Source organism: Panthera pardus, unplaced genomic scaffold (assembly GCF_024362965.1).
Source record: "Panthera pardus isolate Hobbes unplaced genomic scaffold, ASM2436296v1 HiC_scaffold_17, whole genome shotgun sequence".
NCBI lineage: Eukaryota > Metazoa > Chordata > Mammalia > Carnivora > Felidae > Panthera > Panthera pardus.
Window position 1 is genome coordinate 145,876,449 of NW_026526732.1, and position 15,397 is coordinate 145,891,845.

General features: G+C 42.6%; 1 protein-coding gene across 6 annotated transcripts in view; it reads left to right on the plus strand.

The window, feature by feature from the left end:
• Positions 1-14,495, plus strand: part of FKBP5 (FKBP prolyl isomerase 5) — a 118,615-nt gene extending 104,120 nt beyond the window's left edge. For all 6 annotated transcript variants that reach the window (XM_019456888.2, XM_019456883.2, XM_019456889.2 and 3 more), the window contains 4 exons: positions 1,660-1,743; positions 9,112-9,297; positions 11,002-11,241; positions 12,170-14,495. In XM_019456888.2, coding sequence (XP_019312433.1) covers positions 1,660-1,743; positions 9,112-9,297; positions 11,002-11,241; positions 12,170-12,277 — 618 coding nt within the window. In that variant the 3' untranslated portion in view covers positions 12,278-14,495. The remainder of the gene's footprint in view (positions 1-1,659; positions 1,744-9,111; positions 9,298-11,001; positions 11,242-12,169) is intronic.
• Positions 14,496-15,397: the final 902 nt, after the last annotated feature.

Here is a 15,397-nt window from a genome sequence, read left to right on the forward strand (position 1 = left end):
AGTGCTGCCTCCGTGTTCTGTACGTTAAGTTGTGGACTGGAAATGTAACTGTTTATGTTTCATTAGACTCCAAAAGGAAACCGTTGTCCTAGAGGGCTGTAACTTTGGACCTAGAAGGTCAGAGCAGACTGCTTTGGGATTCGCCCCCAACGGCGATGTTCCTGATCGTACCCCCCCACCCACCATGCCCCCACAACAAGCACGTGCTCCTGTCGTGACCATCACTTGTTGTCAGGTCACTTCTCCTGAAGGCCTTCCAGCTCAGCACTGATCCTCCATAACTATCTTCATAGCACAAAGTTTTTTTATTATTAAAGAGAGAAAATAATCTTTAGCGTGTGATTATATAGACCTTTGGCTTTCCTATTTCCATTTTAGTCAAGTAACCCACAGCCCCTTCCGATCCCCGGCTGTGTGGACATTGCTTGTCGCGGAGTATTCTCACTGTGTTGTGCTGTAACGAGCCCCTGCACGCTCACCACTCCAGGAGCATGTTCCATGCAGCACTGCTGCGTACGCTTGAAACCACACGAGAGTGTGATGTTGTTGGAGAAAGCAACGGGATTTAGTTCTCTGCCTCATAGTATTAAGAATACATTTATACTCCATAAAGACGGAACTCGGTGTAAAAATGCAAAGAGCCCTTGTGACTAGAATTTTAAGTAAAAGAGCTAAGTTGTTAAAAACCACAGAAGACTTTTTTTAAGTAAAAGAGCTAAGTTGTTAAAAACCAGAAAGACTAGTAACTCTCGTTATTCACTTGGTGAGGTGGGTGGCAGCAGGAATACATCACTAATTGTTTTCTGAATAGAATTTTACAGTTACTCACTGAAGTTTCATAATTCCTGTGTAGTCAGTAGCACTGACACAGCCTTTTTCCTTTTCCCTTTTAAAGGATCCCAGATTGTTCTGTTGACTCTTTATGGTCCCTTTAAATCTAGCTGTTCATAATGACAGTGCGGTTGTCCCTGGATTCATATCTCTAGTGGTGGAGAGCAATAATACACACAATACAAAATAGCAGATGGTCATAAAATCGTTGGTTTATGGCTTTGAAATAATTCTGCATCAGCTTTACCCTCCCTGTTATGTTTTCCTTCAGTCCCCCAGGTATACGTCTGCAATTTGATACAGTTTGGAAGCTTTAGTTTATCTGCTGGTCCAAAGAGGTTTCAGAGTCGAAAGACAACTATGTGATCTGGAATTTTAAAAATTCTCTGTGAATATACAGCCGTGACTTGACTACCATAGTGTTCCCATTTTAGAGTCGACAGAGGCTAGAGAGAAACAGTTTGCTGAAATTGTAATGGCAGTTTACTGGTGAAGTGTGCAGGAGGGGAGAGGAGGGACGCCGGGTTTTGCTGTGTGTCCTCACCGGACGGCTCTGAAGATGGTCTTTAACAGCACACAACAGCCTAGCTTGCTCACTTGTATTTTTGTCTTGCTCCTCCTTGAGCAACATGGGTCACACTGCAGCTTAGTCATCATGGAAAGTGAGTTCTAACCCAGCGGTGAAATGGCAATAGCACTTAGTTTTAAAAGCCAGTGTGTTTTGAGGCATGGGTGTCCTGGAAGTAGCTGCCGTCTGTTCTTCCAGGCATCAGCTGATACTTTTTCCTTCTCTCTTCATCTAACCATTGTTACAAATTTACACAACAGGCCAAAGAATCCTGGGAGATGGACACCAAAGAAAAACTGGAGCAGGCTGCCATTGTCAAAGAGAAGGGAACTGTGTACTTCAAGGTGTGTGAGTCCTCGTATAATCTTTTCCGTCTCAAAGAATTTATTGAAGTGTCAGTGAATTGTGCTGATAATCCCTACTCTGAATTCTGTCAGTACACTTCTGGGTAAGAATAAGCCTGAATTTTTACAGGTCTGTCATTTTCAGTGTAGAAATGGTGAGAAGGAATGAATTAATGTGACAAAAGGAATACAGATGCCTCTTTCACACATCCTACCCTAGCTTGTAACCCTCCATAAAGGCAGACCAGGTCTGGCTTGTCCACCCACCAGTGTATCACCCAGGACCTAAGGCATCTTGTTTGGGATGTAGTTGGCACTCAGTAAGTGTTTGTGGAATGAAGCAAAGAATGAATGGAATAACTGGTAGCAAGTGAGAATTCATAGAGATAAGTTCCCCATCATTTTCCTTTCTACTACTCTCTTGGTGAAGCCGCTAAGGCATGTGACAAAAGGAAAGTGGAATTGCAGATTCCAGAAGAAACTGGCAGGAGGAGAATATTAATTTCTTCCAGTGGCCAGGATGATCCTGCCATTGGTTTTGTGAGGAATCTTGAGAAACTCCTGCATGATATTTGTTACCGGTTGCTTCTCCAAAGTCCATTCTTGTAATATCTAGGAATGTGTTACTTTCTCACTTAGATCTTAAACCCCCAGATAAAAGAGAAAAAGAAACAGCACTTGATTCAGTTCTAACCAGAATGTTCTGCCCATTGCTTCACCAGCCCCAGCAAAGCATCTTCTCCACGTCAAGCAGAAAGTGAAAGAACGGAGTTTTTGTCAAGGTTTCTTCTTCTTCTTTCTTCTTCTTTTTTTTTCCTTTTTTTCATGGACTGCAGTCCATGAGCAAAAAAAGTAGATGATGTTTTCAGCCGTCTAAAACGGTGATACATAAATGTACTTCAGCCAGTCTTACTGGAGCAGCTGCTCTAAGACATGCTGTTGCACGGACAACCTTGTCTGGAGGGAGGGGAAGCAAGGTTAACCCCAGTGAAACAACTACAGAATTATGTGAGACCGTGTATAATCAACACAGAATTCACACAGCCAGAGGACAACACGTGTGCTCCTTGTTTTCCGTACTGTAAGAACAGACCCATTATTGGGTCATGGTCCCAATTTAGGGGAAGTGTATTGCATTAATGTAGTAAAGACAAATTTTGTATCATAAAATTTGTTGTGTGTGAGTGGATTCTGGATCATAACTGAAAACATATTTCTTGTTGTGGGTTATAGCTAAATGTGAAATCTGTTGATTTAGGTAATATATAATTATTTGCATTAATTTATAGCCATTTATTAGATAGACTAAAATAACGTGTCAATCACCAGAAAGCATTGGGGAATGGTGGATTGAGCTCCAAATGGGGAAAGCCAGGCTTTATGGCTCAAAATGATTTAAAGGCGTTTAAGGTCCAAAGAGGTTATTTTCATGTGTGAAAAGTCATACATAGAGTTAGATTAGATGATCCCCAAGTTTGTTTCTAGCCCTAAAATTCTGTGAGTTTTGAAACTCTTGAGAGCAAGTTTGATTTGTTGTTTTTTTTTTTTTAATTCTAATTGAAATACATTGGATACTTCTAAGCTATTCAAGTAAAATTCCACATGAGTAATTTGTAGACTCAAATACACAATACACTGGAATGAAATAATTTTTGTAAAATCCCTTGGGACCATAGGTCCTAAATGGTGTTTCCTGTGTACCTGGAGGTCTGTAAAAGTCCTTATTGTATTTTTTATATTTCCTGCAACTTCTAAATAGAATATTAATAGTTTGGGGATGGAGGAGTTGAAGTTTTCACCATGTTGAACAGAACTCTATCAACTCTGTGTAGTAATACAGCTCAGCTGTTCAGAAGCTCTAATTGGTTACTGATGACTCAGAACTTTGGGGAACATTATTGGTGATGAAATAATGTGGCAAAGCCATGTGTTGTATAGCTGTATCCTAAACATATACAGAGAGATGGCCAGAGTCTGTGATTGGTAGCAGAAAGCAGTGCTCCAGTGCCCGTACAGACTTAACTTTGTCACTTCTAGGCATCACAGTTGCAGTAGTGGTTTGTGTATTTCATAATATTGTGAACCCTTTTAAAATTACTGATCTTTGGATAAAATCTGGATCAGCGGTCACACATATGGAACATATTATTTTTAACATGCAATTTGATAGACAAAATCTGTCAAAACATTAGTCTGTTGGGGGAAAATTAATGGAAGGTTCAGAACCACTGACCTAAGACTTTTCTCCCAGAATGTCTCTGAACATTTTGTACTACTAGAAACTTCCCTGGAGGCACCTTCATAATTATAGGTAAAAGATCCCAGCAGCGATCCTCGTTTTAGATGTAAGACTTCAGAATGGTAGGTAGTTTCCTGTACACACTGTCTTTTAAAATTTCAGGGCAGGTTTCAATCTGCCACACTGCCCTCCTGGGCCTCATCTTTCCAGAGTGTTTGACTTGGCACGTTGTGCACATGCACAGAGTCCAGATGTGTGGGTGAGAGCAGAGATGGGGTGAAATAAAAATCTACATTTCATGCCATCTGGTACATTACGGCTCCATTTTTGTTGACCTCTTGGTTTGGTTTACACATCAGTGGGTAAATTTCTCCCCTTTGTGCAGTTGAACTGCACTCAGTTTTAAAATGGGAGTAATTTTGCTGTTTAGATTGTAAACCCCTCATATCAACCCCTGAACACTAAAGAGAAGAAAGGCAGGAGAGGCTCCGGAAATAACAGATAACAGCATGCCATTGTGCCAGGCATTGTGCAGGCCAATTAAACAGACATGATATTTGCCCTCATAGCTGAATAGGGTTCTGCAAGACCAGAGCATTAACTATCCTACTTGGTTTAGTGGTTCTCTTTTCTGACTTGGAGGCAGAGCGGGAAGTCTGAGGACACTGCAGTGATACGGGGTTCTTGCGCCCCCTTGTGCTCCTTCGGGGAAAAGAAGCATTTCTCAGGCAAGCTAGTTAAGGATTGACTGCTGAGCCCTTTTCAGACAAACCAGGCTTTGCTGTGTTTTGACTTTGCTGAACCAAAAAACCAACGCTGTGATTTAGTAACAGGTCATCTAGAATTCTAGGGTTTTAGGTTAAAAAAAAAAAAACTCCTAAGAAGTCTCCACCCTCCCTTTCTTCTCCTCTCATTCACTTAGTATAGTAGGATTTCTCAATCTTGGCACTGCTGACATTTGGAGCTGTTCTGTTTTGCCGAGAGGCTGTCATGTGCATCGTGGGATGTTTAGTGACATCCCTGGTTTCTACCCACTGGATGCCAGTAGCACACACACCCCCCTGCGGTTGTGACAACTAAAAAGTGTCTCTAAACATTGCCAGATGTCCCCCAGGGGGCAAATCACCCCCAGCTGAAAAACTCTTGTTTTCGTACATTAGAAGTAGTAATACCACAAAACAAGATTTTTGTTGTCAGAAGTTGAGCTCTAAAAATTATAAGTGATACAGATGAAAGAGCTTTCAAGAAGTTAAAATGCTATATAAATGTAAAGAAACCATTGTGAGGTCTGTTACTCTGTGGGGTTTTGGGGTTTTTTTTTCCTTTGGTTTTGGTTTTTTGGGGTTTTGTATGTGTGTGTGTGTGTATGATTTTTTGTTTGAAACCACAGCCTTGTACCATTCTGATTATTTAGAACCTACCACAATGATAAGCTCTGGGTCACTGTCCTCCCTGGCCTTTTTCTTTCCATTGCTATGGCCCCATAACAATATACTAGGAGATCGTCAGAAAAGGTAATAGGTACATTTGAGAAGGAGGAAGAAGAAGAAACTAAGCATAACAGGGAAAATACCTGTCCTTCTTACCTAATCTGAATGAAATGATAACCTTTCATTTTGACCCACCTCTCCGTTTTTGCTGTCAACCATAGAGAACATTTTGATTCCACAGTTCTGTCTTTGACCTTAATATTTGTTCAGCACACCTCTCCTCAGGGCCTCTTTGTGCTCAGTATCTTTGGATATTCCAAAGGGATAAGACACGCTTCCTGTCCTCAGATTGCTCACCATCCACAAAAGACAAGACAGTGACGGAAAGAAATGACAAACCCGGTGCCTCATGAGGACTTTTGTGTAGTGTCCCAAAAAAGGAATAGTGGGTCTAAGGCTCTGACAGGATGTTAGTGTTCTCTTCATTACCTTGGGCTGCCATAATAAAACAGCATAGTCTGGGTGATGGAGACAACAGTTCATCTGTCACAGTTCCAGAGAGTGCAACTCTTAAGTTCAAAGTTCCAGCAGGGCTGGTGTGTGTGAGAGCACTCCTCCTCGCTGTGTGCTCGGATGAACTATCCTAGGTGCTTACAGACAGCATGGGCAGAAGAGGAAGCAAGTTCTCTGGTGTCTCTTACGAAGGGATGAAGTCCATTGTGAGGGCCTCGCCCTCGGGACCCCGTTTAGGCCTGATCACCTCCCAAAGGCCCCATCTTCAGCTACCATTGCGTTGGAGATAGGCCCTCACCATGTGAATGGGGGTGGGGGGCACACAGTTCAGTCCATAGCACATACAATCTAATTTCCTAAAAAAAATTCAGCATTTACTTTGAGAGGATCTGGTTTCCTATTCTTATAAATAACCCAGATCACAAATTTTTGAGGCACAGAGGATAATAGACTTCGATTCTAATACACTGTTTTCTTCAAAGCACTTCGGAATTCTTTTGCACTGCCCTTCTACAGCAGAACTTGTGAGCTCTGTAGGTCTTCTGTTCCCTAAACAAGTCACTGGTGAAGAGGGATGTTCGGGGGGGGGGGGGGGGGGGGATGTAGCCTTCATTGCTTTCAGATGTAGGCCTTCCGCGGGGAACTGCTCTACTCCATCCTCATCACTAAAATTCAACATCAGGGCTTCTTTCTACAGGTGGAGCTCATGTCTTATGCCAGCCACTTGAAGTCCTTTTTAACAGGAACATGCTCGTAGATCTGCTCTGTGATTTTTCTCTTGGTCATTGGGTGAGCTTTGGAGTGCACGTGGGGAGACAGCTCCACATTGAGATGCACACACTGCTTTGACTGGTGGATCCTAGTGACATGATCTGAATACTGTTGGTGGGTCAGACACTGGATCTAAAATCCTCAGGGGTCTGGCTACAGGTCTGGTAGGACGTGTCCTCTGCTTTCCATTTTAAGAGTCACCTCCTGCAGAGGCGACTCCTCACCTGTGCTCCCATTTTATTTGTGTGCTTACCGGCTGTCACTTCTTTCTTTCACCTTAAAATGGCAGTGAACATGTCATCTCAGCCCCATAATTTCTTGTATAGAGCATATAGTTAACTCACATGAATTAACTCTACAGTTGTTATTCACAGTTGTTAAAATTATAATCACTAGAGCAACAGTATATTAAAGATTTTTCTCATGTAGTTAGCTGACATCTATGTGATTTATGTCTCATAGTTATTTATATTGGATGCTGCTATTCAGCTCTGTATTTCAGTTGTGTGTAGATCAGAGGTCAGTGAACTACAGCCTGTTTTAGTAATATTCTACCAGGACACAGCCACACACATTTACAAGTGATCCTTGAACAACATGGGTTTGAACTACACTGGTCCACTTATATACAGACTTTTTTTAAATAAATTCAGCATCATAAATGTATTTTATGATTTCCCAAATAACTTTTGCTTGTTTTGAGCTTGTTTTGTAAGAATACTGTATATAGTACAAATAACGTGGAAAATGTGTTGAACAACCAGTGGGGCACCTGGGTGGCTCATTCGGCTGAGCATCTGACTCTTGATTTCAGCTCAGGTCATGGTCCCGGGGTCGTGGGATTGAGACTAGCATCGGGCTCTATGCTAAGCGTGGAACCTGCTTAAGATCCTCTCTCTCTCTCTCTCTCTCTCTCTCTCTCTCTCTGCTCTTCTCCTCTGCCCACTCATTCTCTCTAAAAATAAGACTTCCAATCAACAGTAGACTATTTGTAGTTAGGTTCTGGGAGAGTCAGGAGTTATACACGCTCATCAGGGAGATGCAAATCAAAACTGCAATGATACATCACCTCACACCTACCAGAATGGCTGAAATCAACAATACAAGAAACAACAAATGTTGGGGAAGGTGTAGAGAAAAAGGAACCCTCCCGCACTGTTGTTGGGAGTGCAAACTGGTGCAACCACTGTGGAAAGCAGTATGGAGGTTCCTCAAAAAGTTAAAAATAGAACTACCCTATGATCCAGTAATCGCACTACTGAGTATTTCCCCCCCCCAAAATACAAAAACACTAATTCAGAGGGACACCTGCATCCCTGTGTTTATAACAGCATTATCTGCAGTAGCCAATGGAAGCAGCCCAAGTGTCCATCGATACATGAATGAATAAAGAAGTGGCGTGTATGTATATGTGTATTATTCAGCCATTTAAAAAATGAATGAAATCTTGCAATTTTCAACAGTGTAGGTAGAACTGGAGAGTATAGCTAAGCGAAATAAGGCCAGAGAGAGACAGATACCATATGATTTCACTCAAATGTGGAATTTAAGAAACAAAACAAGTGAGCAAATGGGGAAAAAGACCAAGAAGCAGACTCTTCACCGTAGAGAACAAACTGATGGTTGTCAGAGGAGAGGTAGTAGGTAGGGGGATGGGTGAAATAGGTGATGGGGATTAAAGAGTATACTTGTCATGATGAGAAAAACGAATACATAAAATAATTAAATATTTAAAAGATAAATATACACAGATTTCTAACCACATGGGGAGTCAGCACCCCAACCCCTGTGTTATTCAGGGATCGAGTGTATTTATATATTGTCTGTAGCTGCTTTTGCACTATTCTTGACAGAGTTGCAACAGATTGTTCAGCCTGCAAAGCCTAAAATGTTTTTTATCTGCCCCTTTACAGAAAAAGTTTGCCTACTCCTAGTTTAGATAACTAAGATTTGCTGTGTTTGTGACTGGCACTTGCCAGAATGTAGTCTACTGTGGAGTGCTTCTTCTCAGGAGAAAAGGGAAGAGTAATTTCCCTTCATGTAAACTAGTGATCTACTCTAAAACTACTCCCCAACCTTCTGAAAGTCTGAGAAATACTAGCACCCAGAATGTAACCCAAAGCCTTGATGCCGTCCTGCTGGGAGAGCTGTCCCCTTCGTGCTGGAGAACAGCATTCTATAGCACACTGTCCCGAATCAGCTCCCAGGTCACTGGCCCTGCAAAAAGAATGGGGAAAGGGGCCTGGATACCCATCTCCTAAGAGCAAAAGGAAATGATCAAATACCATGGTTTGTATGAGGGGGCTGTTTTCATTTTGAGGATTTGGTTTTCTCTGGGAGGCCTGAATTTATATTTCTTTTGTACCCCCTCCAGACCCTGTGCAACAAGTAATCCCTAGCTTTTTTTCCTCCTAGGGAGGCAAGTACATGCAGGCAGTGATTCAATATGGGAAGATCGTGTCCTGGTTAGAGATGGAATATGGCTTATCAGAGAAGGAATCTAAAGCTTCTGAATCGTTTCTGCTGGCTGCCTTCCTGAACCTGGCCATGTGCTACCTGAAGCTTAGAGAATACACCAAAGCTGTTGAATGCTGTGATAAGGTAAAGGGTGTCTGCGTGTGAACTGGACTTTCCATAGTCCCTGTCTTTCTCTCCGTTTTCATACTTGGTCTTCGTACTTTGCTTCTTTTTAGCCAAGGGGTGGATGGTGTTTCATTTTGCTTTGTTGTATTTGTTTCCTTGGGATTCTTTGTTTCTCCTTATGAATTGGGAAATTCAGAAACATTACAACTATAGTCAGACTTTTCTGATGCCTAGATGATAATACACCATGAAGAAAAGTTTTGTTAAAATTTTTTTCATCCATGACCTTCCTTAAATCTATGGCATCTGGTATCAGATTGGACATAGAACTCCTCATGCTCAATTTACTAAGAACAGATTCAACTTCAGCCTTTCAGGACTTGAGTATGATAGAGTTGAGCTGCTTACATAGAGGTCACTTAGGTATACTTTCAGCATTGTTTCTACAGGCTAAATTTCTAGGAATGGAATATGGAGTCAAAAAACAGATTATTGAGGGGCCCCTGTGTAGCTCATCCGACTCCTGAGCTCCTCAGCTCAGGTCATGATCTCATCGTTCGTGAGTTCAGGCCCCAACCCTCATGGGTTCCATGTTGACAGCATGAAGCCTGCTTGGGATTCTCTCTCTCCTCTCTCTCTGCCCCTTCCCTGCCTTTCTCTCTCAAAATAAAGAAAAATACAGGATTATTAGATATTATCCATGGGGGTTTTTTGTCAATGTTATTGGCAACAAAAAATTTTCATTTTTGTTTCTTGGTTCCTAATGAAATTATCCATCTTTTCATCATTAGCCATTTGCATTTTTTCTATGAATTGCCTATTCAAATCCTCCAACTAGATGATTTGTCTGTTTCATATTGACTGAGGCAGTCTGTACATTACTGCTAACCCTTTATCTGACTATAGGGACCTTGTTCTCCTCACTTGCGAGGAAAGTTTTAAATATTTACTTAGTCGAATCTGTCCTTTCTAATGAGAAAGCTCTTCCCTACCCTAAGATGATAAAAATAATTCTGTTTGGTACTTGCAAAACCTACTCTACCTAGGTATACCTTTTAAAAAACGAATTAAAAGTAAACCGTGTTATATTTTGGTGAGGTTTGTTTTTGCATATAGGTATACGTGGTCTAGAATCTTTTGTGTTTTGATGTGATGTAACAACTTCATTCTCATTTTCCATGTTCATAGCCAGTGTCTCAGCTCCATTTATTGCAAAGTTAGTCCTTTCCCTACCGATTTACATTCCCGCCTTTATCACTGCTAAATCTTTTAATGTACATGCACATAAATCTGCTTCTGCTTTGTTCTGTTCTGCTGACCTCTTTGCGCACAGACTGGCAGTCAAACTCTTCAGTGGTTTCAGAGTGTATTTTTTTCTGTTGTAGGTCAAGTCCCCTCTCATTATTTATGTTTTCCCAAAATTTTCTCAGCCATTCTTGGGCATTTACTTTACTTCTTCCATTGAATTTTAAAATGAATTTCTCAAGAGCCTCCTCCAAAGCCCCCTTGGAATCTTTATAGAAATTGTATCAAATACAGAAGTTAACGTGGGCATAGTTAGTTGGATTTTGATCAGTAGTATTTAATTACCTTGAGCCCCATCTCTTCAATATGCTTTTTCCAATTCTCTTGGCCAAGAAGCTTTGGTAAGTTGAATACTGAATTTCTTCAAAGCACACAAGTTACATTCACCCTTTCTAAAAAGTAGACCTCTGTCCCTAGGCCCTTGGACTAGACAGTGCCAACGAGAAGGGCTTGTACAGAAGGGGGGAAGCCCAGCTGCTCATGAACGAGTTTGAGTCGGCCAAGGGCGACTTTGAGAAAGTGTTGGAAGTTAATCCCCAGAATAAGGCAGCGCGACTACAGATTTCCATGTGCCAGAAAAAGGCAAAGGAGCACAATGAGCGGGACCGCAGGATATATGCCAACATGTTCAAGAAGTTTGCAGAGCAGGATGCAAAGGTATGTGCAGAACTCTCTCTTTCTCTCTGTCAAGAGAAACATTAAAAAAAATTTTTTTGATAATTTAAAAAAAAAAAAGGGTTAAGCATGGGACACAAGGACAGGTAGACAACCCAGGAGATGCAAGAATGGGGAGAATGATACCCGATCTTATCTGAGACTGGTTTGGATCTGGAAGTAGAACAGGGCTGTTCTACTCACCAGACACAAGAGTTGTGAGGCACTGACACATCCGTGAAAGAAATGAGGAAAATAAGTTCCCTAGAGACGTTCTAAAGTTTATTATTTTTTAAAAGTCAAGGGGCGTCTGGGTGGCTCAGTCGGTTAACCATCTGGACTTCAGCTCAGGTCATGATCTCACAGTTTGTGGGTTTGAGCCCCACATCGGGCTCTGTGCTGACAGCTCGGAGCCTGGAGCCCGCTTCAGATTCTGTGTCTCCCTCTCTCTGCCCCTCCCCTGCTCATGCTGTCTCTCTCTCTCAAAAATGAATACACATTAAAAAAATATATAATAAAAAAAAAAGTCAAGCACATCAGGTATTTTTTTTCAGATAGTACGTCTTTGTTGAGACTTCCCATTTTGCCAGGGATGGGCTGTGATGGGGAAGCCCTGCTATCATACCCTTTACTTTGCCTGCCTCCCCACAGCAGAGTTGTACTCTGGTCCTGAGTTCACCGCCCGCTCCCAGCCTCTTGTTGGCAGCCGTGCCTGTGGCAGGTGGCAGGCTAGTCCCCTCCACCCAGGAAAAGTGAAAGCTGCCCCCTCAACTGTTGGCAGCACTGTCCTGACTTCCCCGGCCGGGCAACCCCAGTAAGGTTGTCGCGTCCCCGTTTCACACCTGACGGCCTGTCAGGAGGAGCCAGGAATTCCTTCAGTGTTTCAGTTCCTTGCTCCTCTGACCCTCTTGATTTCTTATTTTTTCCTCAGGAAGAGGCCAGTAAGGCAGTGGGCAAGAAGACTGTAGAAGGGGTCGTCAGCCGTGAAAAAGAACCAGAGGGGCAAGCGATGGAAGAGAAAGCCGGAGGCCACGTATGACACCACGCCAAGGAGGGAAGAGCCCTGATGAACTCGGCCCCCTCCTCCATGGGCTTTCACCCTACTCAGGACTAAACAGTGTTTAATGTAAAGTTTGTTATAGTCTGTGTGATTCTGGAAGCAAATGGCAAAACCAGTGGCTTCCCAGAAAACAGCCACCCTGCTGCTGCCCAGTGCTCTCCTCGAGGGGGTGGCATGGGACCACTCCAGGTGGAACAAAACGGAAATGACTGTTGGTGTGGCAAGGCTGAGCCAACAGCTCGAGTCCAGCTCATTTCAGTTTATGTCAGCCTTTGACATCTAATTCAGGGTCCCTTGAGATAATCCTAACAATTTGGGGCTGTCTGTCAGGTTTTACATTCGATTGAACTTCAGTAGCACTGCGGAAACCTAAAAATAATTGCTTAATGAGTTTCTCCTTTCCTACAGTTGGGTGGGGGAGAGGAGGAGAAGGTTTGGCTTTTTTAAATGACTGAAGTGCTAGCATTTTTTAACCAACAGAACCCACAGTTGAGGCGTCTGGAATCCCCTCAGGTCCTCAGCAGCCGCCAGACTTGAAAGCCAGAACCTCAGAGGCCACCGGCTCACTGACTCAGCCAAACTCCCTCCTCCCTAAGCCAGCCTCCTTGGGAGAGTGGGTTTCTCCTGCACCCAGCCTGGCCCTGGAGGAGGGACCCTGTCATTCCCAAAACATTCTTTAGCGACAGTAATGAGCAGAGCAGTGTGTGGGCTAGCTTTCCCTGCCTTAGGTGAAGCTCTGAGATGCCGAAGCGTGAAAATAGCCGTCAGAATTGTGCTTTCCCCCCTCCTCTGGCCCTTCTAGGAGAAATGTGGAGGACAGCCCTGCCTGCCAGCATTGCTACCGTTCACTTTCTTCTTTCCATTCTGACCATTGCTATTACGTATTTAAGACTTGTTCTTATAATATCTGACCTGGAGTGGATTTAGTTACATATCCACTTAGGATCCCCGCGGCTTTTGTTTTTGTCTTTTAAAAATTACTGCCTTGTAAACATGTATACTGATTTATGGAACTTTATTTACACTCCTCTATCATGCAAAAAAATCGACTTTTTACTACTATGAGTAGCTTAATTTTTAAAAACAAAATCTGGAGTTGTAAAAATATGTAGTTGCTCTTGGGCATTAAGGGTTTTCCTCACAGGCTTGGCACGCAGTAGCTTTCCCCTCCTGCTGATAGCTTCTTTGTTCTGGTGTGGGTTGTGAAAAAGAATCGAAAACCGCTTCCTGTGCAGGCACATCTCGCCTTGAAAGCTCCAGTACTGGGGCGGTGAATCGGGGCAAGTCTTAAAATACGTACACGCAGTGGAATCTTGGTCCTTACGGGTAAGCGAGATTGAGCGTGGCTTTCTCTCCCCACAGCCTGAAGGCTCTCGTGGGAAAGCGCCTGCAACTGAAGGAAACAGTCGCTCCGACCTGGAACATCTCATTTGTAAAATCCTAAAGAACACTGGCAATTAGCTTCATTTTTACTTTTATGGTGGTTTTAACAAAAACACTTTCGTTGTTAGGTTAGGACCCACGTGGCCACCTAAAAATTCATTTCCTTTTATACCAGTTCTCTGCTCCATGGAACAAACGGAATGAAATTGTGAGTTTCTCTTTTGACAGCTAGAATCCTTTTAATTTCTCACTTTTGTCTTTTTTCATGAGATTTCTTCAAAAGCCCCAGTCTCGCCTAGGAAATATGAAAAGCAAAAGTTGATTTTGCTTTGTTTGCTTAACTGTTTAGTATTTGTAGCTCTGTTGACTAGAGCATGACTTCAATGAGGCCAATACTGAGATTTCATCCTAAAAAGGCCAGTTAGTGTTTTGCAGGTAACAAAAGAACAATTCCAAAAATTAGATCACCCCAGCCAACTGTCTCCCAGGTGTGTGTTATGGGTCACCGGATTGGGGGAGGGGGGAGGGAGGGCAAGAGTGCAGGGAGGGGAGGGAAGGGGTGTGTGGGTGGTTCTGAGCAAATGATTGTGGGTGCCCATCGCCTCTCGAGAAGAAGAAACTTCATATATTCTTATATAAAATTCAGTGATCTTAATTTGTCTAGAAATCAGCAGATGTGTTTGAACCATCTTTTAGACTACGTATGGAGTGGTGAGGCAGCATATGATGAATTAAAAACTTGTTTTTAAAAAAAATCACTCAGATACACTTTTTTGTGTTCCTCAAATAAATTTTAAAAACAACCAGACATAAACTTTCCATTATTCTTAGTTTTGCTTCAGTAGTCTTCAGGAAACGTTGTTTTGGTTGGAAAACCATGGGGGCCAAGTTGAAGACATGTGACATCAGAAAATTGGCTGGAGGCCATATTGTCTTCCTTGCTCTGAGGACAGCTGGAAACCAGCGTGGGACTAAAGGTGGCAGGATGATGCATCTTTGTGCAGATGAACCACATGATCAGAGAGACCAGAGGATTTTGTTTTCTCATCAGCCTGTGGATATTCCGCCATTTTAACTGATCGTAAGGTTCATTCGGGAAATGAAGAGACTTCGTAGTGCCCTTTAATAAATATGCAAAACATAAGCGTGCATCAGGGGATATTCTGGCTTAAGTGTGCATGTCCTCTAAGTAGCATATTTCATCAGATACTCCTGGTTGCATACTCTGAAGGCCAAAGGAGAGGTCACACATATTCCAAAAGAAAGGTGACACGGGGCTGGGTGGTGACGAGCCTATCTCCAGTAGCACTACGGGCATCTGCGGATAGGTCATTGCAGGCTCCAGAGACCTTATCTTTTATCCTTCTGAATTCCTTGCTTCATCTCTGGATTTGAATTATACTCCTACCCCTTTGCTGCTAAATTACTTGAAAATGAAATAATTGTCTTTATTTGCATGATTTTTTAATATATATATTTTTTACTTATCTTGAGAGGTGGGGGGAGAGAATCCCAAGCAGGCTCCTCATTGTGCAACGCGTGGCTCAAACCCACCAACCATGAGATTGTGATGTGAGCCAAGATCAAGAGTCGGACACTTAACGGGCTTAACCACCCAGGCGCCTCTGCATGTTTTTGCTAAGCAAGTAATACTCTTGCTAGGGGTATTAAGGATAGCCAGAGGTGGTTTCCCAGCTGTGACCTGGGTAACTCAAG